This window comes from Eschrichtius robustus, chromosome 7, assembly GCF_028021215.1.
Source record: "Eschrichtius robustus isolate mEscRob2 chromosome 7, mEscRob2.pri, whole genome shotgun sequence".
NCBI classification, from domain to species: domain Eukaryota; kingdom Metazoa; phylum Chordata; class Mammalia; order Artiodactyla; family Eschrichtiidae; genus Eschrichtius; species Eschrichtius robustus.
The window spans coordinates 107,670,463-107,698,256 of NC_090830.1; the positions used below are offsets into that span (position 1 = coordinate 107,670,463).

Genomic DNA, 27,794 nt, shown 5'->3' on the forward strand with positions numbered 1-27,794 from the left:
AAAGGTTGCTGGACCTTTTGGTAATGGAATTTCCTTCTTCCCCCCCAAACCACCAAATCGCCTTCTCTCCCATCACTGGTAAAAACTTGGCTGCTGTAAAGGAGCGCTTTACACTGAAGCTCAGCAGCTTAAAGGGGCCAACGTGAGCTCCCCCCTGGGAGGCGAGGGGGGGCGGGGGTGACAATGCTGAAGCCAATGAGATGGAAGCAAAGAGGGCAAAGTCAAGGGGCGGGGGGTCTTGAACTGGCAGAGAAGCAGACATCTGCTTGGATCCAGCGTACCGTCCCGTCTCCAATGGCAGAATACTGGCCACTGACTAGCACCCTGGATGGCTAGGAGAGCCCAAGACCATAGAAATGATCTCATTTACAGCACTGAGATGCCCTCTGCCTTCCAGTGTTTGGGAAGCTGGCTTCTACCCTTTCAAAAACATTCTCCTTCACTCTTTGCCTTTCTGCAAAACCTGGGGTTCTTGTTTTACCAAACCCACGTGCCCTACTCCCATAGAAAGGAGAGTGCTTTTACCCTTATGGGAGGCACACCGCATTGGACTCCTGTTCACTACCGCGCCACTATGCCTTCTTCCTCTTCTGAACGTCAGGGCTTTGCCAGAGAATTCCAAAGCTTCCCACAAGTTAAGCTGTGGGCTCTAAGACCTATTATTTGCTTCACCACCTGCAGTCACTCCACCGCTGGGCTTTCTGCACTGTCCAGCACCTCAGCACACCAGGAATGACAACTGCCAAGGGGGAGACTCTTCGTGTCCCCCAAGGTGTCTTCCCAGCACCAGGGATGTTTGCCCGTGGTGGTTGAGTTGAGTTGTCCCCGTGGTGCTATGGAGGCCCTGGAACCCCTGCGAGTCACAGTTACCTGGGCATTTGTACAGCTTCCTGGCTTGAGCTATGTCTCCCTGACTGAGCCGCACACGCTGGCCGATGGTTGGCCTGATGCCATTGTCGTCTCGACGGGGGAGGATGGTGTCTAAGAAAACTCCTCTACAGGAAGAAAGGAGAGAGCGAGAAAGGAGAACGAAAAGTCAAGGCTGTCAACCTGTCCGTGTGGGGATTTAGAGTCTTCATTTCCTTGCCCAAACCCCACGAACATTCCTACCCCCTGGCCTGCTCGCCCCAGGCTGACATGACTCATGACGTTGCCTCCCCTTGTGCTGGCATGTTAGCATTCCATTTCTTCAGCTGCCGGCTCCCTTTCCAATGGGAAAATGACTCTGCCAAGTTTAAAAATATGCCCTAGCCCAATGGCCCTGAGGGCTTCCTTACTGAAGTGTACCAAGCATCTCCACAAAGGCCCTGACAGGTCCAGGCCCCAGGGCCCCCCACTGCACAGCTGCAGGGAACACCATTCAGAGAGACAACTGTGTGAGTGGCGCCCTCTGGAGTTGTGCGATGGGCAGCTCCCAACGTGGGTAAGTCTTGGAGAGGCTCCAGAGAAAGCTTGGGAACCAGTACAGTGTGAGGCTCTCAGGGGCTGGTCAGCAAGCGCTGGTTGATGAGTTGGTGAATAAAGCAGTTCAGAGTTTGGGGGCCTTGCTGGCAAGAGGGATAATCAGATGGAAAACGGGATGAATGCAAAGAACAGGAGGTAGTCAAGAGAGCTCTGGCCTAGAGATTTCTGTGTAAGGCCTCACTGCCACCTGTAAGGCCTCACTTGCCTCGGACAAGTCCCTTCCCTCCCTGAGCCTCAGTTCACCCCTCTGAACAGTAAGAGATTGGCCTAGATGGTCGTGGCAGCCCCTTCTAACTTTCACATCTCATTCTGCTCCAATGGGAGCGAAACCTAAAAGGAGCAAAGCAGACAAATGCCCACCAGGATGCCAGGCTGGGTACTGGCTCTATTCACACCTCCATTTGGTGGGTGTGGTTTACTCCCTGCCTGATCCTCCCACTCTGCTTCCAGACCCCCAGCCTGGGACCTCTCCTGGAGGGTAGGGCCTTCCCTTGAAACGACACCTTCTCCAGTTACCACCCTATTCCTTTCTGTCCCTTCTGAACCAAGTTTCTGGAAAGAATTGTCTCCATTCTCTGTCTGGCTGCCTACCTCTCCTTCACTCCTCAATCCAACTGAGATCTGACCACGCCAGCAATGGCCCCCAGTCCCCAACCAACTGGCAAGTCAGATGGACCCTTGCCAATGCTCACCTGCCCTCTCTGCAGCACCACCCCTTTGCTGGTCCCCCCTCTCTTGGACTCTCTTCTCCCTGGTTCTCAGGCACTGCTCTCTCTGAGCCGTAAGTTAGGATCGCCTTCTTCTGCTTCCCAGGAGTGCTATCCCTAGGGTTCTGCCCTCTCCCTCTTCTCTCCTCTCCCCTCTCTCTTGCTCCATTTGCTTCCCTGGGTTTTAACTGACACCTACAGGCTGACAGCTAATTCTCTGATTCCAGCTCTAGAACCATCTGCTAAGACAGAAGTCTGGTGACCCCTCCACCGCACTGTCCTGTGGAGCTCTTATATCCAACTCATTCAAAACCTAATGCATTCCGTTCTCCTGCTCCTTCCGTGAACCTGTCTCCTGAGACTGAATCTGAAGGTGCCCTTGGCTCTGTCTTCTTCCTCCCACTCCCTTGTCAAAACCGGGAACCAGGGCCTGTCCATGGCACCCTCTATACAGCCCTTGAATCTATGCCTTCCTCCTCATTCCAGACCACTGGTTTAGCGATCAGCATCTCCTTCCTGAACTCTCTTTCCAGTAGCTTCTCAACTGGCCTCCCCCCTGTAGACTCTGCCACCTCTGCTCTACCCTCCACAATGCCGCAACGTGATCATCCTGAAAGGTAAGGACAGGCACGTGCTCGCTCTGCTTACGGGCCTTCGCCGACTTCCGATCACCACCTGGATCTCCAGGCCTGTGGCTCACTGGCTTCTGCCTTCCTCTCCTGATACCTCCACCTCACTCGTTATCATAAGCAAGCTGGTACTCCTGCTAGCCCCGAAAATGCCCTTAAACAAGCTGTCCTCCGCCAAGGCTGCCCATCCCCCATCTTCTTGACCACTACCAAACTCCTGTCCATTCTCCAAAACCCCATCAGAGGGCTTTCCCTCTTAAAAGTCTTCCCAAGCCCTTCCTATCCCTCCCATCCTGAGTGAACCACTCTTTCCTCTGGGCCTTATTCGCCTAATACGATATGATTCTCCTTATCATACTGTATTGTCTTTTTTGGGGTGATGATAATTGTCTTTTCTGCTAAACAGTAAGTTTCTTCAGCAGAGAGACTGGGTCCTTCGTCTCTATGCCCTCAGGGACCAAAGCGTAGCCGACTCAAAAAGTGCTTCTTGAATTAAGTTACGCAGCCAAGATAGGACACTGGCATCAAATGATTTTGCAAAATAATTATTTATACTCAAAAGGAAATGCAAAAATGCTTGTTACCTAGTTATTAGCTGCTCTTTCCTTTTTCTTCTCTTTCTCTCTCAAACATTTCCTTTTCCCTAAATTCTGCACTACCTTGGAAAATATATATTATCCCTAGTTCCTCCTTTTTGTTTGTGTATATACTTTTCCCCTAAATCAGATCTCAAGCTCATTTTCTTTCCTATATTAGCACACCAGAGCCTAGATTGTCTGCCGATGTCCTTTTCAGCACCGCTCTCCCCAACATTTAACCACCTGGCCTGTCTCTCTCTAATTCCCATCGCCTCACCTCTGGGTCCTTTAGAGAAACTTTTGTGGAATCTTTGGTCTCCCTCAGTGACCTCACCAAGTTTGAAACCACAAGTGGTAACTCTACATAAAATTCTAAATTCAATCACATGTGAATCTTAAAAATGGGTACTTCTGCCCTAACATAAAATGTGTTCACTTGTAATCGTTTTCTTGATTCTCCTGGAGAAAGACATTTTGCTGCATGAAATGCAAGGCTCAGTACAATCTCTTGGCAACTCAGGCTAAATGACCACGCGGAAGCCCACACAGTGTAGGCAACTCAGGCAGCAGCCTGCTGCGTGGAGAGTGTGTGCTCACACCCGCTGTGCGTTCACAGGACCTTCCTACGTGCCAGGCCCTGCCTGGACACTTTAAATGCACCATCTCATTTAATCCTCACAAACACCCTAGACGCTTATGCAGGTGCCGTTGTTATTAGGGGTCCTCTCTACAGGTGAGAAGACCAAGCCTGCGGAGCCTAAGGGACTCACCCGAGTACAAAGTTAGTGATGGGGAGCCAGCCCTGAACTGAACGCAGGCAGGCCCGGAACCTGCCTCCTAGCATCTACCTCCCTCCAGCCAGTGTTTCCCACCGCCCAAGAAACAGGTCTTAATGTCTGTTAGGTACGTGGTAGAGTTAGGAAGCTTGGAAACCTCTAAAACCAAAGCAGGAGGAACAACCTGGGCTCACACTCGGACAGCTCTGCGAGCTGAGACTCCCTCCCCTGCACGCCCCTGAGCCGCCAGCACAGCGGTGGGCTGTGGAAGAAAGATGTTTACTACAAGAGACATCCCTATATAAACCGCTGCAGTTACGTCCCCCCTTTTATGTAGGACACTCTTAGCATGGACATTCTGCTAAACTGAGAAAGGGTTTGGCAGATGCCCTTAGGGAATAAAACTGTCAGCTCTGAGTTCTCCAAACAAAGAAGCCCCTGTCCCAGAGAACAGTCTCCTCATCTCCGGGACCCCTGCCCAACAAAACCTCCAGAGACATCACTCCCCAGAGCCCGGGTCCAACCATGGGGAGGAGGGAGGGACTGCAATAAACTAGAGGGAATAAAGTTGGAAGGAGACAGCTCAATCGTAAAGACACACGAAGCTTGGGTTTCCCATCAGCAGGAATAGCACTTGCCTCTGAGATGAGCAAATGTTCTATAGGCCATTTTCTGCTCTTTTACAGAATCAAAGACAATGTGCAGGCCAGCTCCAGGGGATATGCGACCGAGAGTAATGACATGGAACTCAGGAGAGGGAAAATCTTACAAAAAGCACACAGTTAAAGACTCCATTGATAAATGCCCCCAATGAACAAAGTAGTTTTCTGAAAATCCATGCAGAAAATTGGCATAGGGGACAATGCTACAAAACAGATTTGCCAAAACCGTTCTCAACTCTGGGGCAGGGGTGTGAAGGTAGCTGCAGCGGGTTGTTAAAATAACAAGTCATGCATCCTAACATCCGTATCCCTCTGCAGCACGAAGCTGCAACTCCTCTCATTAAGAGGTAGGATCTCTTTCTTCATCACTTGAATCCGGGCTGGTCCTGTGCCTTGCTCTGGCCAGCAGAATGTGACGGAGGTGATGTCACGCACATTCTAAAGCCTGGGTCTTAAGAGTCGTAACGAGTACTGCTGTGGGAGCAATCGCAGGCGAGACCAGAGAAGCACGAATCAGAATGACCCACAGTGTCGTAAACAATAAGTTTTTATGAACTGTTAAGTTTGGGGGTAGACTGTTGAACGGCAATAGGTGATAGCACCGTGGTAGCAGAAGGGGACGTCTGCCGCCCTTTGACACCTTCAGGGAAGCTGCTCCCCTCCTAACTGACCACCCATCAGACCCAAGTGCTGCTCCCTTGCCGATCTCCCTTCTAGGTGGACTTCCGACGGGGAACTGTTATTTCATAGGTTTGGTGCACGGCTTTCCACTGGCCTGTGCTGATAAAATGCTTCACGCTGACAACGGTGTTAAAACGGTTACCTCCTGAGGGGCAAAAGGGATGGCATTACGGGTTAGAAGTCAGGAAAAAAAAAAAAAAAGAAAAAAAAAGAAATCTTTTTTCTTTAAAGCCAAGAAAAGAAATGTCGGTGCCAGAAGACAGTCTGTCTGCACTCTTGCCTCGGCCTCTGGTTTCAGGGTTTTGCACAGTTACTGGCACATCGCAGGCATGGAGAAGGCAATGCAGTTTCTACACCCCATTAGTAGTAATTTATCCAAAACTTCTTGCATGATAGAAACTTGTAGATTCTTCTCAATGAAGTGACCACTGTAACTGCATGTGGAAAGAACTGCAATGAGACGATGGACACTTCTTCCCTCACCTAGTCCCCAGCACTGCAGATCTCCTGTCTCCTTCGACTCATTCATTAATTTATTCATTTGACAAATACTTATTGAACAGCTGCTCTGTGCCAGGTGCTGTGTTGGGTGCTGGGGATTAGAAGAGAATGCGATAGTCTCTGTTCTCAAAGATCTCAGTCCAGTGAGGGAGAGGAGAATGCAACAGATAAATATTAATAAATAAATTTATAAGAATAATTGATAGATAAGGTATAAAGCAATATGAAGAGTTTGGACGGCTATAAAAACAAGACCCAAGGTACAAGCTTCTCACCTGGACCAACTTGACCTTGATTCCCTGAAAAAAATCAATACTTTGGCTCTACTTAGCCGCCTGCAACCCCTGGGGCCGATGCGATGCGAGCTGGCTATTCCCTACACCATTTCCCAAACCTGAATCAGTCCCACCTCCACACCCAAGCGTCCCACCTCCACACCCAAGCATCCCACCTCTGACATCTGCACAGAGACCACTTATCCTGACTCTCACACCCCCAGGGTAGGTCCCTCAAAGTCTCAGTTTCCCAGCGTGGAAGAGGAAGCCTCGGATTTCCAATATGGCAATGAGTGTGATCATATCTGTCAATCCCTCACCCATTCAGGTTAAGAAATTACAACCTGAAATGTTCGAGCTGGAAGGGGCTCAAGGAACATCTGGTCCAACTCTCTCATGAGCGAACTGAAGCCCAGGGAGGTGGTGATTTGACCCTACACACAGCTGCCCCTAATTACTGTCTGGACCTCCTTCAACAGCAAGGTACATGGGAGAACGAGGGCTAGAACCCAGCCTTTGACTCTCAGTTCAGTGGTCTCGTCACCACATCACATTGCCTTCTGTGTCTTCTAATAAAGAGCCAGGAGAAGAGTAAAGAAAACAGCGTAGGTCACTCCCATGCCAGTTGTTCAAAGATGCTGACTTTGGCCAAACTCCTCCCATTAGAGTTCTGGAGAGCCCCTGCCTGGGTGCAGGATGGCCATCCTAACTAACTCAGCTGTGTGGCCAGAGCACAGTGCCCCCGTGGAACGTGGGATGCTGAGGGTTGGAGGATGTCTCCCACGGTTCTACGACCTCATCAACAGGATGCTTTCAGCAGCCGTACCCAAGAGCCAAGCAGCCTGGGTAAATAGTTTTCCTTCCACTCCCAAGAGCACTATGTCTCCTGACCTAATGGTTTCCTTTGATCTTTATGGACACAGAGACTCATGAAATGGATTGTTTCCCTCTTCGCTATGACTTGCTAGGAAGCACAGGGCAGGGTTTTCTGCCAACCCCAACAAAGGGTACATGACTTTCTGGCATATATCCTGAATACCAAATTGATGCCAAGCTTCAACTTAGCCATCTACCCTTATATTTCCCTCCCCCTATCCCCAAGTTTTCTCACCTAGTTTTTTTTCTTGTATATATTGGGAATCACCTCAAATCTTTTTTAATGATTAAATAAATAAAAAGCAAACAAGCTGGTTTTAAGAAGAGACTGAGGGAAAAATGCCAAGAGAGAGTACTCGTACTGTGTCTCCTTTAAGTCAAGAGTGGAAAGACCTACAAAACTGGGACTAGCGGGGGAAAACTTCAATATACAAAACACTTATATGATCTAGAAGCAAGGGCAATACAGAAAATACTTAACACTGGGTCCAGCACAGCACGAACTCATCAAAACAGATCCTGCTGATGCCAGCTGTAAATAACTGGTGTGACCATGCTTGAGGAAAACAGCTACCATCATGCGTGGCCAGCAGGCAGGAGACCTGGAGTTTTGTTCTCACTCCAACCCCAGCTACCTGTGTGCCCACCAGCTGGCCGGAGCCTCATTTTCTTCTAAAATGAACCCATGATTTACCACCCTCCCGGCTCTGACATAGTCTAGGTTCCAATAAACCACGCTGCTTCCAGGAGAACTGGTTAGCGTCACCGTGCTTACATCAAGGACGTACTTTAGAAGATACCACCCCCGCCACTGGAAATTTTACACAGAGCCTCTAAGTTATTATCCCAGCTAACCTCTTGATAATTTCCCTTTTCCAGTTTGCTGCTTGTGACATGAGGGCATGATGAAACACCAGCTTCACAACGGGATTCAATCTTATTAGCGGGAATCTGATTAGATTATATTTCACTGCAGCCCAGAGGCCACTGTATTTCAAGGACAGACACGCCAACTGTCCTAGGGACATGCAGAGACCCGCTCTCCGCAGACCTCCGGGAATCCGACCCAAGCCTGCGGCAGGCACAGTACAACACAGACGAGGCATAACCATAGATTCCGACCTTGAGAAGGTGTTCCGGGCGTAGTGCATGATGCTGTCAAAGTCGTACATCTCTCCCAGAGAGCTCACTTCCCCAGCTTCCATTTTTAAGAAATTATACTCCTGACCTGTGACACAACACTCTGTTAAGGCCTTTGAAAACCAAGGCAGGCACCTGAAAGGAGGCACAGGAGGGAGAAGGAGGGCCCATAGCAACTTCCGAGAGCTCTGTTAGCCCAATCAGACAAATGACAGGTTTGGTGGTGGCTCTTGTTGTTTTCAACAGATTGGAAATTTGAAACAGAACAGTACTATGGGGTCGCACCCCACCACACAGCACCCCTCCCAACACGCCACTCAAAACTCCTAAACTCAGTTAGTAGACAGGTTAATTATCAGTTTGATTGCTCAGAAAAATTGTTTTTAAATCTCTAATCTTGCTATTGACGGAACAAAAGAAAACAAATCCAAGAGTTAACTTCAACCCCACATTCACAATTCAGGCTCTCGAAAGCATTTTTAAGGCAACTATATTATTCAACCAGCTACTTTCACGTTCAATATGAATTTATGTATAAAACTGTTTCACAGGAGGAGGTATTTTTAAGAAATCTAGACACTATCTGCCTTGGGATAGGCAGGAATACTGTTTTTACGTGTACTGTATCTTAATTATATTTCAGTTTCAAAAATATGTTGCCTACATCAGCAAAAATGAGTCTTAGGAAAGCAACCAGGAGAACTCTTATTTTGGCTTATCAGCTTTGATGCTGCAACAGTGTTCTGGTAGATTCTGTTCCTGTTAGGAAATGGAATTGGATTTCATTGTCCTTTACAACATGGAAAGTTATTTCACTTCTGCTCTCTCCTACAAGCTCTGGCAGATGACCTCCCAGGAAGGGCCACCGATGGACAGTGCTGGTGACAAAGGCCTCCATACTTACAAACGAGTGTTGTCTGCTCCCTGCCACCCCTCTCTTTACTCCTTCCTGACCCCACGGATGCCACCTGCCTGACCGGTGTCTTCCAGGCTCCATACAGACTCCTTACCTGGCTGGATGTTTTCTCTGATGATGGTGACGTGCTGGTCTCTGTCTGGCCGGGTGTGTTCATGCCAGAACCCGACCACGTGGCCCAGCTCGTGCGCCACAATCCCAAACTTGTCACAGTTTTTCCCAATGGATATGGCCTGCGGGCCTCCACCTCGGCGCCCAACATAGGAACAACAGCTGGACAGTTGCAGAAATACCCAGGTCAGCAGATCAGGGAATAGCAAGAGTCTAACACCCCTCCCTTGGCGGGGGGGGGTGTGTGTGTCTAAAAGAAACACAGACTTGAGAGCTGAAAATGATCTCATTGTCTAACTTCCCTCTCAGCGCAGAAATTCCCTCCAAAAATGGTTCTTGACCTTTATGGTGGTCTTGGAGCCCCTTGAGAATCTGAATAAAGATATGGCCTCTCTTCCAGGAAAAAAGCACCTAACTTCCCCCACCCCCAGATCTCCGCTGGACCATCTCTGATGACAAGGAGGAGACAATGGTTTCTGTAAAGAATGAGTCTTGATACTATTACCAGAGGAGCCTTAGAGATGACTCCCCTTCTGGTCTGGGCACAGTTAATTTTTAAAATATATATTCATTATTCCTAATATAGAAAAGTATAAAAAATAAATTAAAATGGCCCATAATCCCACCACTCAAATAACTTCTATAAAACGTTTTAAAAATACATGCCCATGTTACAAAAGATTTAAGTATTAAGGCTCCAAAGATAACCACCGTTAACAGTTTCTTGAATGTTATTCCAAAATATGTAATACGTCTATGTACATATATTCTTTTAATTACAAAATACACCATGTACATTGTCCTTCATCTTGCCTTTTTTCCTCCTTAATTTATAGATCTTCTTATAACAGCACATGTAGGCTTATCTAATTTTTTTCAAAGCAACATAGTATTAAAATGTATTTAATCAGTCTCCTATTAATGTACATTTAGGCTGACTCCAGTTTTTGCTATTTAAACAAAGCCTCAGGGGAGAGGGAGACAAACAACAAAATGCAAAACAAAGAAACAATTTGGGTCTTTCTTGTTTGTGGTAGGGTAAATTCCTAGCAGTGGAATTAATGGAAAAAAGAGTATGTGCGTTTGATATTTTGACAGATACTATCAAATTGCAATCCCAAAATGCTGTGTCTCTTTATATGCCCACTAATAGTATATTAAAAAGCCCTGTTTCCCCACAACTGGGCCAGCACTGGTTTTGCCAAACTATCTTTGTCAATTTGATAGGTGAAAAGTGGTATTTCACTGTACTGAGGTTGAATAGTTTTTCATGTTTTATGTGACATTTATATTTTTTTCTTGTGAACTGTGAGATCACATCTTCCCCCAATTTTGGGGGGGTTGTTCATCTTTTTATTACTGATTTGTAAGAACTCTTTGTACAGTATGGGATCAGTCTTTGACTATCAGATGTGTTACAAATATTTTTCTTGCTTTGTTATTTCTTATTTGACTTTGTTTTTTGTGTTGTTTTTGTTTTGGTTTTGCCATATAAAATTTTAAAATTTTAATGTAATGTCTTTATTTTCTTATGTCCTGTTTAGAAAGGCCATCTGCATTCCAAGATTATAAGTAAAATCCACTCTTGCTTCCTTCTAATACTTTTCAAATTTTTGTTTCTTTTTCTTTTCTTTCTTTTTCTTTTCAAAATGTTTATATCTTTGATCCAGCTAGAATAATTTTTGGTATGAGAAGTGAGGTAGGGCTTCCCTGGTGGTGCAGTGGTTAAGAGTCTGCCTGCCAATTCAGGGGACACAGGTTCGAGCCCTGGTCCAGGAAGATCCCACATGCCGCGGAGCAACTAAGCCTGTGCGCCACAACTACTGAGCCTGCGCTCTGGAGACCTCAAGCCACAACTACTGAGCCTGCGTGCCACAACTACTGAAGCCTGCACACCTAGAGCCCATGCTCCACAACAAGAGAAACCACTGCAATGAGAAGCCCGCGCACCACAACGAAGAGTAGCCCCTGCTCGCCGCAACTAGAGAAAGCCCGCGTGCAGCAATGAAGACCCAATGCAGCCAAAAATAAATAAATTTAAAAATAAATAAATTTTTAAAAAAAAGAAGTGAGGTAGGATTCCAGCTTTATTTTTTTCCACAATGAGCTATTTAATTATCCCAATGTTCAAATATCCCAATTGACTAATCCATCTTTCTCTCATTCATTTAAAATGCTACCTAAATTTGTGTATAAACATATTCATTTTAAACTCTTTTGTTCCATATTATCTATTTTTTTATTGAGTTCCAAATGGTTTTAACTGTTATTATCTTCATTTGCCTTTTAATATCCTATATGTTGGGATAGAACACCAAACACTCCCTTATCTCTGTCCCTGTCACTATTGTTTGTTTTCTCTCTCTCTCTCTTTCTCTCTCTCTGTTATTTCTACATGAAAAATTCTAATACCATTTGTTCAAGTTCTTAAAATACATGTATACACGTACCCACATATACATATAAATCAGAATGGCATGAATTTATAGGTTATTTTAGGAAGTCCTGACATCTTTACTATGTTGGGCATTTCCATATCAGGAAATGGTATGCATTTTCATTTTTTCTTCTTTTTTAAGTTTCTTTAGAGTTTTGGCATTTTCTTTCTATAGGTCTGGCATATGTTTGCATTTTTGTTAAGTTTATTCTTAGATGTATTATCTACTATGTTTCTATTAAAGTTGTGATTTTCTCCATTATGAAAGTATATCAAATTACTTCATTAAAGGAAAAGTAATTAATTTTCTGTTTATTAATTTTGTGATCAGTCACTTTAATAGGGTCTCCTTTTGTTTCTGATAGTTCTTCAATTGATTTTCTGAGTTTTTTAGGCACACGTTACATTAACTTCAAACAATACAAACACTGCCTTGTTCCTGCTAATATTCATTGTGTTTATCTCTCTCTCTTGTCAAATTACATTAGCTATTATTTTCAGAAAAAAATGTTAAATAATTGTGGTGATCATGAACATCTTTGACTTGTTCCTGACTCTAACAGAAATACAGAAATACTTCTAGAATTATCTCTGATAAACATGAAATGTGCTTTGGGGATATATATATATATATATATATATATATATATATATATATTTGTGTGTGTGTGTGTGTGTGTGTGTGTGTAAGTCAAGAATCTATCCTTGCCATCTCTGCTTGTACTACCTTGACTACTTTTTTAAAACAATAAAGACATGTCAAAATGTGCAGATGCCTTTTTAGCATCTATTGAGACATGAGTATGGCTTATCTCCTTTGATCTATCAATATGTTGAATCATGCAAACAGATTTCCTAATGTTGAACTAGTCTTGTATTCCTTAGATAAACCTTCTTGGCAACCTACTCTTCTATTCTTTTACTGCTGTGTTCTATGTGCCAACATTTTAGTTAGAATTTTTCATGGCTGTTCATAAGTTAGATGAGTCTATAATTTTCTTTCTTGGTGCCATCTTTTTCATTAGGGGGTAGCAATGCCATGATACTTCATTAAAAGTAAATTGGAAGAAAGTGTTCTTTTATGCTCTAAAACACTTAAATAGTACCAGAATAATCTGTTTCTTGAAGTTTTGAAAGAATTCATCTGTGAAACTCTAGATTGGAGGTGTGGGGGAGAAAGTTTTTCTGTCAATTTTCCAATTTCTTTCAAAGTTACTGGCCTGTGCCAGCCCTTTATATTTACCTTGAAGTCATTCACATTATCCAGATTTCCACATTTCTTGCCTTAGAGTTTTATAAAGTACTCTTTTATGATTCTGCTGAATCTGTGGTTATTTCCTCCTTTTGCATGTCTGATTTTGTATATTTCTGCATTGTCACTTTTTTGTCTTAGACTAACGAGTAAGTAGTTTGTCTACAGTTTTTTGTTTGTTTATTCAAAGAATTTACTCTTCAATTTATCAGTCCTATAATGTGTTACCTTGTCCATTTTCTTGTGCTCTCATTAGGTTTGTTTTGTTGTGGTGGTGGGTTTTATGTATTTATTTATTTTGCTAATGTCTTTGAATTGAATAATTTCATTGTCATTCTTAGTGATGTGGATATCTGAGGCTGTGGTTTTCTTATGGACATAGCTTTACCCAGATCTCTTCAATTTTGAATTGTAGGGCTTTCATTATCTAGACTTCTTATCATTTTAATCCTGATTTCTTTATGATCTAAGAGTTGTAAAAAAGGGAACTTTTAACTTACCAGGTAATGCAGGAGTATTTATTCTATCTTTTGTTGTTATGTTGTTATTATGTCCAGTTTCACTGCTTTGCAATCAGAGAATATTTTAATGTTATCTCTGCCTTTTAGAATTCATTGAGGTGTTCTTAATACTTAACAGATGGACAATGTCTATAAACATTCAGTAGGCATTTAAAAAATGTGTTATCAGGTTATAGAATCTGATAGACCCACAGGATCAACTCTACTAATTATATTTTTCCAGTCCTCTACAAATCTCTACTTATTTTTTGGTCAACTTGACATTGATCTACTTGGGTTGACAGACATGAAATAAAGTCTTCTGCTGCTGGTGTTTCTGTCGATTTACCCTTGAAACCCCTGGGGCTTGTTTTATGACTATAAATGCTATGCTGTTTGGTGCATAAAGATTTATGACTGTTATATTCTCACCGTAGTTTGAATTCTTTCTCATTATAAAGTGTCTCACCTTTTCTTCTTAGTACTTACTGACTTTAAAAAAAAAAAACAAAACTAAAAAAACAACAAAAAAGCCTGTCTACAACCAGAATTGTGATCCCAGCTTTATTTTTGTTGGTATTTGCCTGTATGCCTTCTTACCTTTTACTTTTAAACCTTTCTGCATCATTTTCTTCAGTAGTCATCTCATGTATACAGCATGTAGTTGGGTTTAAGTTTTTGAACTAATATGGGAAACTTTTCCTTTCAGTAGGAGAGTATATCACACTTACATTTATTGGCATAACAGATAGTCATAATCCAGTCATCTTATTATTTGTTATGTTTTCTGGAGGAAGTCTGTAAGCCCATGGAGTCCACAAAATTACATGCAGAATTTTGCATATATGTACATCCATAATGAGGGAGCCCATAGCTTCATCAGATTCTCAGTGGAATCACTGGCCCCAAGGTGGTTCACAACCACTTTGTATGAAACACTCCCAATTCCTTCAACTGCTCCCATGACAGGAGATACAGACACCTTGTCATTCTGGAGTCTTCCTCTTGACCTACCTACTTTGTCCCTGGATTGTGAGTTCATTGAGGGCAAGAAGAGTTTCTGACAAATGCTGGGCTTCTATATATTACAGCATATTGGAAACACTGTTTTAGAGAGAAAATTCAAGACTCATGAGCCATCTGACTTGTCTGCCTCAGATTCCACTGAGGTGAACTTGCTTTCACTTACCCACAGGTTCTGTAACTGAACACAATAAAGCTTTCTTCATCCGTCCTCTCTATGAAGGTCACACAGGTGTGCTTTTCCCAGTGTCTCATGGCCTGCTTAAAAATGGCTCTCTGGCTTCCTGAAATGACAGGTCCATACCTTCCTTAGATGCTGGCTCACAACAAAGCATGTTCTAATGATCAAAAAAAGCTCATTTGTGTGCCCCAGAATAAAAAATGAACTAGGACTAAGGATTTCCCTAGCTAAGAATACAATATAAATTTCCTGAATTACCAAAACTTAGAGAGTAGGAGTTTGTGAATTGGGAGAGAGGGTAAAAATAGATTTTTCAAAATGTCCCCAGCTTCCCAACTTTTCGTTTGTATTGAAAGTACTTTTCTAAATTTAAAAAAATGTTACTCAGGTTATTCAATTTGGCAATTTTAGGCTCTTGAAGTAAATCACCAGCACTGCATTCCACCCCTTCATTCTATTTTATACCTATAGGAGGGTATTCCCATATGCTCTATAAATTCTATTTGCATGTACATTCATGCTACTTTTGCATTGGCGTTCAGTGTTTGCTGGGGGATCCTTTTTTTTTCAAATATAATAATCCTGTTATATCATTCTTTTTTTTTTTTAACATCTTTATTGGAGTATATTGCTTTACAATGGTGTGTTAGTTTCTATTGTATAACAAAGAGAATCAGCTATACATATACATATATCCCCATATCTCCTCCCTCTTGTGTCTCCCTCCCACCCTCCCTATCCCACCCATCTAGGTGGACACAAAGCACCGAGCTGATCTCCCTGTGCTATGCGGCTGCTTCCCACTAGCTATCTATTTTACATTTGGTAGTGTATATATGTCCATGCCACTCTCTCACGTAGTCTTGCTGGGGGATCCTTGAGCATAATTTTCTACAAGTCCTTTGAAAACAGATGAATTTCATACTTCCTCTGAACCTTTCTTCATATTTACTTGATTAGAAATTGGAAAAGCAATAAGTAAATTAGGAGCAAGAATAAAGTAGTTGTAAACTCTAGGCTGATAGCTGCATCTAGTCAATAAGTATTCTTTTCAAAATCTATCAATCTGAAATAAATAATATTACTGTATTTTGATTTTGCTAGACGCAATGAGAAGGATCTAGAAAAATGGTTGTTTGGGAAGTACACAGGATAGTTGGGGATTGGGTCTGAATTCTAGAAAGACTTTGTTGCAAAAAACAAACCAACGAACCATTGGGAGGCTCCCATCATAGTGTAGAAGATGCGGGTGTGGTGTCATAATGTCCCCCCAGAACATACATATAGAAGAAAGAGAAACTTAGCCATCCAAGTGTCAAGTGACATCTTGACACTTTTAGTTAAAATTGTTTATAGAGTAATTACTCACCAAAATGGCAATCCTACTAATAACAAATATCTCTGTGTAAACAAAGTTCTCTATATAAAATTAGCTAATTTGCAAGAAGATTATATAAATCTTTGGCCAGAAAAGCACACCAGATCTGAAAGAACATGGTTAAGACACCAAGGAACAAAAGTTAGTAGCTGATGACAATTCCCACATTTTAATTCTTTAGGAACACATCTCTCTCTCTCTTATTAGGACTGAGGGCCCCTTGAGAGCAGGGTGACATCTTAGTCATATTTTTATCACCAGCACCTAATTAAGGATCTGGCACTGGAGGCCCTGGGTTAATGCCATGGGAGTGCAACGGAACCAAGGGCATGGATGCTGTCAGCAAGGAGGGCGGGGACTCCACCAGGGTCATAGGGTCACCCCCTGCATGAAGCCTCAGGGACCAGGTGACCACTTTTGAGCACATAGCACCAACAGAGACTGCAGTTTCCTCAGGCCAATTGCACTAGACCCTGTGGGCAAGAGGGAGCTTCAGCAGGGGGACTGCTACGGCTCCAGGGTCTGTTCCATCCCACCTAAGTCCTTCCTGGGAGGACTTTGCCCACCTAGGAAGACAAAGCACCCAGCCCCAAACCAGGAGCTACTGACCAGTGAAGTTCCCTCCGATGACATAGGGGATGACCCCTCCCGGCCATATCCTCTCTGTCCTTGAGGTTGTAGCTCTTCGGACCCGGGGTGAGAAGGTCTCAGCTCCAGCATGCAAGGTCCCAGGGCTCTGTGGAAGCATAGCATTCTCCTTGCCATCTGCAAGAGAGTAATGATGCCATTTACTTTGTGTGGACGTATATTTTCAGTTCTCTTGGGTATTTGCCAAAGAGTGGAATTGTTGGGGCATATAGTAATTCTATGTTTAACCTTTTAGAGGACTATCAGACTGTTTTCCAAAGGAGCTGCACCATTTTACATTCCCACCAGCAAAGCATCATGGTTCCAGTGTCTCCACATCCTCGTTACCAGTTGTCATCGTCAATCTTTTTGATTATAGCCATCCTAATGGGTGTGAAGTGGGTGGCATCTCATTGTGGTTCTGATTTACATTTCTCTAATGACTAATGATGTTGAATGTCTCTTCGTGTGCTTATTAGTCATTCGTATATCTTCTCTGGAGAAATGTCTATTCAAATCTTTTGTCCATTTCTTAATTGTGTTGTCTTTTTATTGTTGTGTTATAATTATTCTTTATATATTCTGGATACCAGACCCTTATCAGATATATGATCTGCAAACATTTTCTTCTATTCTATAGATTGTCTTTTCATTTTTATGATACTGTCCTTTGAAGCACAAACGTTTTTAATTTCGATGAAGTCCAATCTATGCATTTTTTCTTTTGTTCCTTTTTGTATCATATATAATAAATTACAGGCATACCTTGTTTAATTGTGCTTCACTTTATTGCGTGTTTTTTACAAATTGAAGGTTTGTGGCAACCCTGAATTGTCAGGTGATGGTTAACATTTTTTAGCAGTATTTTTTAATTAAGGTATGTACACTGTTTTTTCAGACATAATGCTTTTGCACACTTAATAAACTACAGTATACTGTAAACATAACTTTTATATGCAGTGGGAAACCAAAAAATGTGTGCAACTCACTTTATTGCTATATTCATTTTATTGCAGTAGTCTGGAACCAAACCTACAATATTTCTGAGGTATACCTGTACAGCTTAATCCAAACCCATAATGATTTATATCTATGTTTAATTCTATGTTTTAGCTCTTGTATTTAGCTCTTCAATCATTTTGAGTTAGTTTTTGTATATGGTGTGAGGTAGGGGTCTAATTTCATTCTTTTGTATGCAATATCCAGTTGTACCTGCACCATTTGATGAAAAGACTAGTTTTTCCCCCATGGAATTGTCTTGGCACCTTTGTGACAAATCAATCGGCCATCCTTTTCTAGCTTCTTGAGCTGAATGTTTGGCACATTAATTTTCAATCTTTCTTACATTCTAATATTACCATTTTAACACTAAAATTTCTCTGAGTTCCTCTTTGCCTGCATCCCATCTTTTGACATGTACATTTCAATGTTAGACTTTGATATATTCTGTAAGTTCCATTTGGACTTTCTTCTTTGATCCTTGGATTATTGAGAGGTGTGATTTTTAATTTCTAAACATTTGTCTCTCTGTGTGTGTTACTGATGTCTAACATTGCTTTGTGTTCCAAGGACCTATTCTCCAAGGCACAGGTCAGTAAACTTTTTCTGTAAAAAGCCAGATAGTAAATACTCTAAGTTTTGTGGTTAATATACTCTCTGTTGCAACTACCCAACTCTGCTATTATAGTGTGAAAGCAGCCGTAGACACTGTGTAAATGAATGGGTATGGCTGTGTTCCAATAACATTTTATTTGCAAAAACAGATGGCAGGCTGGATTTGGCCTTCTGGCCACGGATGGTGGCCCATGCTCCAAGGTATCAATTCTTTGGTGTTTTGAGCCTTGCTTTGTAGCCCACTACGTGATCGTTTTTATAAATATTCCTTATATCCTTGAAATAATGTGCATCAGCTTCCAAAATTGATGGTTGAAGGGTGCCACATATGTTGTTCAAATATTCTACTTACAAATGTTTTTGGCTCCTTAGTGTATCTGCTACCGAGAAAAGTGTTTTAAACAACCTTGAGAACTAAGCTTGTGAACTGTCATCTTCTCCTTTCTTTTTAATTTTTCCTTCATTTTGTTCAAGGTTATGTTGGTTAAAGTTAAGGATTGTTAAATGTTCCAGCTAAATTGCTTCTTTCATCATTAAATACCCTCTTTATCTGTAATAATGTTCATCCATAATAAAGGTTATTTTCACTGATATTAATATTGCTATGCCAGTTTTATTTTGATTAGTGTTTGCCTCATATAACTTTTCCGCATCTACATATTTTCAGTCTTTTTGTGTAATTATGTTTTTTGTTTTAAATGAGTCATTCAATAGGTGTTATTCTGTGAGCAATACATTTCCCACAACAAACAATAAAACAAGTTTTGCAATGGTCATAATGTTGAGGTTCAATATTACTTTTTTACTGTATATGAAATAGTTTTTGTAAATTGAAAATTTTTTTGAAATAATTGTAGGTCCACATGCAGTTACAAGAAATAATACTGAGAGATTTTGTGTACCCTTTACTCTGTTTCCCCCAATAGTAATATTTTATGAAACTATAGTACAGTATCACAACTGGGATATGGACATCTACTGATCTCATTCAGATTTCCCCACCATTATGTATACTTGTGTGTGTGTGTGCGTGTCTAGTTCTACACAATTTTATCGCATGTATAGGTTTGTGTATCTACCACCACATTCAAGATACTGAATAGTTCCATCACCATAAGGATCCCTCATATTGTCATTTTAAAATCACATCCACCTCCCTTCCCCTCCCTCCCAACCCATCCCTAAACTCTCAACCACTAATCTGTTCTCCATTGCAAAAATGTTTTCATTTGAAGAATATTATTTAAATGGAATCCTACAATATATAACCTTTGGGAATTGGCTTTTCTCACTCAGTGCAATTTCCTGGAGATTCAATCCAAGTTGTTGCATGTATCAATAGTTTATTTTTATTGTTGAGTAGTACACAGTTTGTTTAACCATTCACTTGTTGAAGGACATCTGGGTTGTTTCCAGCTCTTACAAACAAAGCTGTTATGAATATTCATGAACAGGTGTTTTTGTGAAGATTTTCATTTCTCTGAGATAAATACCCAAGAGTGGAACTGCTGGGTCATATAGTAATAGGGTTTATTTCTGGGTTCTCTATTATGTTCCATTGAGCAATGTGTTTATCCCTCTGGTAATATAACACTGTCTTATTACTGTAATTATATACAGTCAGTCCTCCATATCCATGGGTTTAATATTGCAGATTCAACCAACTGTGGATCAAAAGTATTTTTTTAATTCCAGAAAGTTCCAAAAAGCAAAACTTGAATTTGCTGTGCACCAGCAAATATGTAGCATTTACAATGCATTAGGTATTAAAAGTAATCTGGAGATAATTTGAAGTATATGGAAGGATGTGCATAGTTTATATGCAAATACTATGCCGTTTTATATAAGGTGCTTAAGCATCCACAGATTTTGGTATCCGTGAAGGGTCCCGGAACCAATCCCCCAGGGATACTGAGGAAGGCCTGTAGTAAGTCTTAATATCAGGCAGAGTGATTACTCTCATTTTAGAATTCTTTTCCATTGTTTTAGCTATGTTTCCATATGAATTTTGTGTCTTTCCATATAAATTTTAAAGTAAGCTTATCTATGTCTACAAAAAAAAAATGTTGAGATTTTAATGGGAATTACATTAAAACTACAGATCAATATGGAGAGAACTGGCATCTTTACTATATTGAGTCTTCCTTCCAATCCATGGACATGGTATTTCTCTCCATTTATGTAGGTCTTTATTTCTTTCACCAGCACTGTGTAATTTTCAGTACACAAATATTATACATGTTTTTTAAAGTGTATAAGTATTTCATTTTTGTTGAGTGATTATAAATGGTATTGTGTTTTTAATTTTGGTGTCTGCACGTTTATTATTAGAAATATAAGCATTTTTGTGTGTTTTGGTCTTGTATTCTGCCATCTTCTTAAACTCACTTATTAGTTCTAGGAGTTGTTTGTTTGTTGTTGATTCCTTGAGATCTTCTACATAGACAAACATGTCATTTGGAAATCAGAAGTTTTATTTCTTCCTTTCCAGTTTGTATGCATTTAATTTCTTTTTCTTGCCTTATTCCAGTGTCTACAACTTCTGGAACTACTTTGGTTTTCTGTTTCTTTGTTTGTTTTTTTAACATCTTTATTGGAGTATAATTGCTCTACAGTGGTGTGTTAGTTTCTGCTTTATAACAAAGTGAATCAGCCATACATATACATATATCCCCATATCTCCTCCCTCTTGTGTTTCCCCCCACCTTCCCTATCCCATCCCTCTAGGTGGTCACAAAGCACCAAGCTGATCTCCCTGTGCTATGCGGCAGCTTCCCATTAGCTATCGATTTTACATTTGGTAGTGTATATATGTCCATGCCACTCTCTCACTTCGTCCCAGCTTACCCTTCGCCATCCCTGTGTCCTCAAGTCCATTCTCTACGTCTGCATCTTTATTCCTGTACTGCCCCTAGGTTCTTCAGAACCCCCCCCCCTTTTTTTTTTATATTCCATATATATGTGTTAGCATATAGTATTTGTTTTTCTCTTTCTGACTTACTTCACTCTGTATGACAGACTCTAGGTCCATCCACCTCACTACAAATAAGTCAATTTCGTTTTTTTTTAATGGCTGAGTAATATTCCATTGTATATATGTGCCACAACTTCTTTATCCATTCATCAGTCAATGGTCAACTTAGGTTGCTTCCATGTCCTGGATATTATAAATAGTGCTGCAATGAACATTGTGGTACATGTCTTTTTGAATTATGGTTATCTCAGGGTATATGCCCAGTAGTGGGATTGCTGGGTCATATGGTAGTTCTATTTTTAGTTTTTTAAGGAATCTCCATACTGTTCTCCATAGTGGCTGTATCAATTTACATTCCCACCAACAGTGCAAGAGGGTTCCCTTCTCTCCACACCCTCTCCAGCATTTATTGTTTGTAGATTTTTTGAGGATGGCCATTGTGACTGGTGTGAGGTGATACCTCATTGTAGTTTTGATTTGCATTTCTCTAATGATTAGTGATGTTGAGCATCCTTTCATGTGTTTGTTGGCAATCTGTATATCTTCTTTGGAGAAATGTCTATCTAGGTCTTCTGCCCATTTTTGGATTGGGTTGTTTGTTTTTTTGATATTGAGCTGCATGAGCTGCTTGTAAATTTTGGAGATTAATCCTTTGTCAGTTGCTTCATTTGCAAATATTTTCTCCCATTCTGAGGGTTGTCTTTTCGTCTTGTTTATGGTTTCCTTTGCTGTACAAAAGCTTTTAAGTTTGATTAGGTCCCATTTGTTTATTTTTTTTTTTATTTCCATTTCTCTAGGAGGTGGGTCAAAAAGGATCTTGTTGTGATTTTTATGTCATAGAGTGTTCTGCCTATGTTTTCCTCTAAGAGTTTGATAGTGTCTGGCCTTACGTTTTGGCTTTACATTTAGGTCTTTAATCCATTTTGAGTTTATTTTTGTGCTTGGTGTTAGGGAGTGTTCTAATTTCATTCTTTTACATGTAGCTGTCCAGTTTTCCCAGCACCATTTATTGAAGAGTCTGTCTTTTCTCCATTGTATAGTCTTGCCTCCTTTATCAAAAATAAGGTGACCATATGTGTGTGGGTTTATCTCTGGGCTTTCTATCCTGTTCCATTGATCTATATTTCTGTTTTTGTGCCAGTACCATACTGTCTTTATTACTATAGCTTTGTAGTATAGTCTGAAGTCAGGGAGCCTGATTCCTCCAGCTCCGTTTTTCTTTCTCAAGATTGCTTTGGCTATTCGGAGTCTTTGTTTTTCCATACAAATTGTGAAAATTTTTATTCTAGTTCTGTGAAAAATGCCAGTGGCAGTTTGATAGGGATTGCATTGAATCTATAGATTGCTTTGGATAATATAGTCATTTTCACAATGTTGATTCTTCCAATCCAAGAACATGGTATATCTCTCCGTCTATTTGTATCACTGTTAATTTCTTTCATCAGTGTCTTATAATTTTCTGCATACAGGTCTTTTGTCTCCTTAGGTAGGTTTATTCCTAGATATTTTATTCTTTTTGTTGCAATGGTAAATCGAGTGTTCTCTTAATTTCACTTTCAGATTTTTCATCATTAGTGTACAGGAATGCAAGAGATTTCTGTGCATTAATTTTGTATCCTGCAACTTTACCAAATTCATTGATTAGCTCTAGTAGTTTTCTGGTGGCATCTTTAGGATTCTCTATGTATAGTATCATGTCATCTGCAAACAGTGACAGCTTTACTTCTTCTTTTCCGATTTGGATTCCTTTTATTTCTTTTTCTTCTCTGATTGCTGTGGCTAAAACTTCCAAAACTATGTTGAAAAATAGTGGTGAGAGTGGGCAACCTTGTCTTGTTCCTGATCTTAGTGGAAATGGTTTCAGTTTTTCACCATTGAGGACGATGTTGGCAGTGGGTTTGTCATATATGGCCTTTATTATGTTGAGGTAGGTTCCCTCTATGCCTACTTTCTGGAGGGTTTTTTTCATAAATGGTATTGAACTTTGTCGAAAGCTTTCTCTGCATCTATTGAGATGATCATATGGTTTTTCTCCTTCAATTTGTTAATATGGTATATCACATTGATTGATTTGCGTATATTGAAGAATCCTTGCATTCCTGGAATAAACCCCACTTGATCATGGTGTATGATCCTTTTAATGTGTTGTTGGATTCTGTTTGCTAGTATTTTGTTGAGGATTTTTGCATCTATGTTCATCAGTGATATTGGCCTGTAGTTTTCTTTCCTTGTGACATCTTTGTCTGGTTTTGGTATCAGGGTGATGGTGGCCTCGTAGAATGAGTTTGGGAGTGTTCCTCCCTCTGCTATATTTTGGAAGAGTTTGAGAAAGACAGGTGTTAGCTCTTGTCTAAATGTTTGATAGAATTCGCCTGTGAAGCCATCTGGTCCTGGGCTTTTGTTTGTTGGAAGATGTTTAATTACAGTTTCAATTTCAGTGCTTGTGATTGGTCTGTTCATATTTTCTATTTCTTCCTGGTTCAGTCTCAGAAGGTTGTGCATTTCTAAGAATTTGTCCATTTCTTCCAGGTTGTCCGTTTTATTGGCATATAGTTGCTTGTACTAATCTCTCATGATCCTTTGTATTTCTGCAGTGTCAATTGTTACTTCTCCTTTTTCATTTCTAATTCTATTGATTTGAGTCTTCTCCCTTTTTCTCTTGATGAGTCTGGCTAATGGTTTATCAATTTTGTTTATCTTCTCAAAGAACAAGCTTTTAGTTTTATTGATCTTTGCTATCATTTCCTTCATTTCTTTTTCATTTATTTCTGATCTTATATTTATGATTTCTTTCCTTCTGCTAACTTTGGGGTATTTTTGTTCTTCTTTCTCTAATTGCTTCAGGTGTAAGGTTAGGTTGTTTATTTGAGATGTTTCTTGTTTTTTAAGGTAGGACTGTATTGCTATTAACCTCCCTCTTAGAACTGATTTTGCTGCTTCCCATAGGTTTTGGGTCATCGTGTTTTCATTGTCATTTGTTTCTAGGTATTTTTTGATTTCCTCCTTGATTTCTTCAGTGATCACTTGGTTATTAAGTAGTGTATTGTTTAGCCTCCATGTGTTTGTATTTTTTACAGATTTTTTTCCTGTAATTGACATCTAGTCTCATAGCATTGTGGTTGGAAAAGATACTTTATATGATTTCAATTTTCTTAAATTTACCAAGGCTTGATTTGTGACCCAAGATATGATCTATCCTGGAGAATGTTCAATGAACACTTGAGAAGAAAGTGTATTCTGCTGTTTTTGGATGGAATGTCCTATAAATATCAATTAAATCTATCTTCTATAATGTATCATTTAAAGCTTGTGTTTCCTTATTTATTTTCATTTTGGATGATCTGCCCATTGGTGAAAGTAGGGTGTTAAAGTCCCCTAGTATGATTGTGTTACTGTCGATTTCCCCTTTTATGGCTGTTAGTATTTGCCTTATGTATTGAGGTGCTCCTATGTTGGATGCATAAATATTTACAATTGTTATATCTTCTTCTTGGATTGATCCCTTGATCATTATGTAGTGTCTTTCTTTATTTCTTGTAATAGTCTTTGTTTTAAAGTTTATTTTGTCTGATATGAGAATTGCTACTCCAGCTCTCTTTTGATTTCCATTTGCATGGCATATCTTTTTCCATCCCCTCACTTTCAGTCAGTATGTGTCCCTAGGTCTGAAGTGGGTCTCTTGTAGACAGCATATATATGGGTCTTGTTTTTGTATCCATTCAGCCAGTCTATGTCTTTTGGTTGGAACATTTAATCCATTTACATTTAAGGTAGTTATTGACATGTATGTTCCTATTACCATTTTCTTAATTGTTTTGGGTTTGTTTTTGTAGGTCTTTTTCTTCTCTTGTGTTTCCACCTAGAGACGTTCCTTTAGCATTTGTTGTAAAGCTGGTTTGGTGGTGCTGAATTCTCTTAGCTTTTGCTTGTCTGTAAAGGTTTTAATTTCTCCCTTGAATCTGAATGAGATCCTTGCTGGGTAGAATAATCTTGGTTGTAGGTTTTTCCCTTTCATCACTTTAAACATGTTCTGCCACTCCCTTCGGGCTTGCAGAGTTTCTGCTGAAAGATCAGTTGTTAACCTTAGGGGGATTCCCTTGTATTATGTTATTTGTTGTCTTTCCCTTGCTGCTTTTAATATTTTCTCTTTGTATTTAATTTTTGATAGTTTGATTAATATGTGTCCTGGCCTGTTTCTCCTTGGATTTATCCTGTATGGGACTCTCTGTGCTTCCTGGACTTGATTAACTATTTCTTTTCCCATATTAGGGAAGTTTTCAACTATAATCTCTTCAAATATTTTCTTAGTCCCTTTCTTTTTCTCTTCTTTTTCTGGAATCCCTATAAGTGGAATGTCAGTTCGTTTAATATTGTCCCAGAGGTCTCTGAAACTGTCCTCAATTCTCTTCATTCTTTTTTCTTTATTCTGCTCTGCAGTATTTATTTCCAGTATTTTATCTTCCAGGTCACTTATCCATTCTTCTGCCTCAGTTATTCTCCTATTGATCCCTTCTAGAGAATTTTTTATTTCATTTATTGTGCTGTTCATCATTGTTTGTTTGCTCTTTAGTTCTTCTAGGTCCTTGTTAAACTTTTCTTGTATATTCTGCATTCTATTTCCAAGATTTTGGATCATCTTTACTATCATTATTCTGAATTCTTTTTCAGGTAGACTGCCTATTTCCTCTTCATTTGTTAGGTCTGGTGGGTGTCAACCTTGCTCCTTCATCTGCTGTGTGTTTCTCTGTCTTCTCATTTTGCTTAACTTACTGTGTTTGGGGTCTCCTTTTCACAGGCTGCTGGTTTGTAGTTCCCATTGTTTTTAGTGTCTGTCCCCAGTGGCTAAGGTTGGCTCAGTGGGTTGTGTAGGCTTCATGGTGGAGGGGACTAGTTCCTGTGTTCTGATGGATGAGGCTGGATCTTGTCTTTCTGGTGCGCAGGTCCACGTCTGGTGGTGTGTTTTGGGGTGTCTGTGACCTTATTATGATTTTAGGCAGCCTCTCTGCTAATGGGTGGGGTTGTGTTCCTGTCTTGCTAGTTGTTTGGCATAGGTTGTCCAGCACGGTAGCTTGCTGGTCGTTGAGTGGAGCTGGCTCTTGGCATTGAGATGGAGATCTCTGGGAGATTTTCACCGTTTGATATTACGTGGAGCTGGGAGGTTTCTGGTGGACCAATGTCCTGAACTTGGCTCTCCCATGTCAGAGGCACAGCCCTGATGTCTGGCTCGAGCACCAAGAGCCTGTCATCCACACGGCTCAGAATTAAAGGGAGAAAAAAAGAAAGAAAGAAAGAAAGAAAAAGACAAAATAAAATAAAATAAAGTTATTAAAATAAAAAATAAAAGATAATTATTAAAAAAAATTTTTAAGTAATTTAAAAAAAAGAAAGAAAGAAGAGAGCAACGAAACCAAAAAACCAATCAACCTATGATAACAAGAGCTAAAAACTCTACTAAAAAAAAGAAAAAAGAAAAAAACGGACAGACAGAACCCTAGGACAAATGGTAATAGCAAAGCTATACAGACAAAATCACACACAGAAGCATACACATACACAGTCACAAAAAGAGAAAAAGGGGGAAATATATATGTATCATTGCTCCCAAAGTCCACTTCCTCAATTTGGGATGATTCATTGTCTATTCAGGTATTCCACAGATGCAGGGTACGTCAAGTTGATTGTGGAGGTTTAATCCCCTGCTCCTGAGGCAGCTGGGAGAGATTTCCCTTTCTCTTCTTTGTTCACACAGCTCCTGGGGTTCAGCTTTGGATTTGGCCCTGCCTCTGAGTGTAGGTTGCCTGAGGTTGTCTGTTCTCCGCCCAGACAGGCCGGGGTTAAAGGAGCGGCTGATTAGGGGCCTTTGGCTCACTCAGGCCGGGGGGTGGGGGGTGGGGTGGGGGTGGGGGTGGGGTATGGAGTGCAGGGCGAGCCTGTGGCGGTAGAGGTGACGTTGCACCAGCCTGAGGCGCACCATGTGTTCTCCCGGGGAAGTTGTCCCTGGATCACGGGACCCTGGCAGTGGCGGGCTGCACAGGCTCCCAGGAGGGGAGGCGTGGATAGTGACCTGTGCTTGCACACAGGCTTCTTGGTGGCTCCAGCAGCAGCCTTAGCATCTCATGCCCGTCTCTGGGGTCCACGCTGATAGCCGTGGCTTGCGCTGTCTCTGGAGCTCATTTAGGCGGCGCTCTGAATCCCCTCTCCTCACGCACCCCGGAACAATGGTCTCTTGCCTCTTAGGCAGGTCCAGACATTTTCCCGGACTCCCTCCTGGCTAGCTGTGGTGCACTAGCCCCCTTCAGGCTGCGTTCACGCAGCCAATGCCAGTCCTCTCCCTGGAGTCTGATCTCCGAAGCCCGAGCCTCAGCTCCCAGGCCCCGCCCGTCCCAGCGGGTGAGCAGACAAGCCTCTTGGGCTGGTGAGTGCTGGTCGGCACCAATCCTCTGTGCGGGAATCTCTCCGCTTTGCCCTCCGCACCCCTGTTGCTGTGCTCTC

General features: G+C 41.2%; 1 protein-coding gene across 1 annotated transcript in view; it reads right to left on the reverse strand.

Moving 5' to 3' along the window:
- TLL2 (tolloid like 2) overlaps positions 1 to 27,794 on the reverse strand; it is a 135,080-nt gene that overhangs the window by 36,523 nt on the left and 70,763 nt on the right. Inside the window, exons 4-8 of the mRNA XM_068548993.1 lie at positions 16,697 to 16,852; positions 14,695 to 14,812; positions 9,300 to 9,478; positions 8,272 to 8,377; positions 871 to 995 (exon numbers count right to left, since the gene is read on the reverse strand). Coding sequence (XP_068405094.1) covers positions 871 to 995; positions 8,272 to 8,377; positions 9,300 to 9,478; positions 14,695 to 14,812; positions 16,697 to 16,852 — 684 coding nt within the window. The remainder of the gene's footprint in view (positions 1 to 870; positions 996 to 8,271; positions 8,378 to 9,299; positions 9,479 to 14,694; positions 14,813 to 16,696; positions 16,853 to 27,794) is intronic.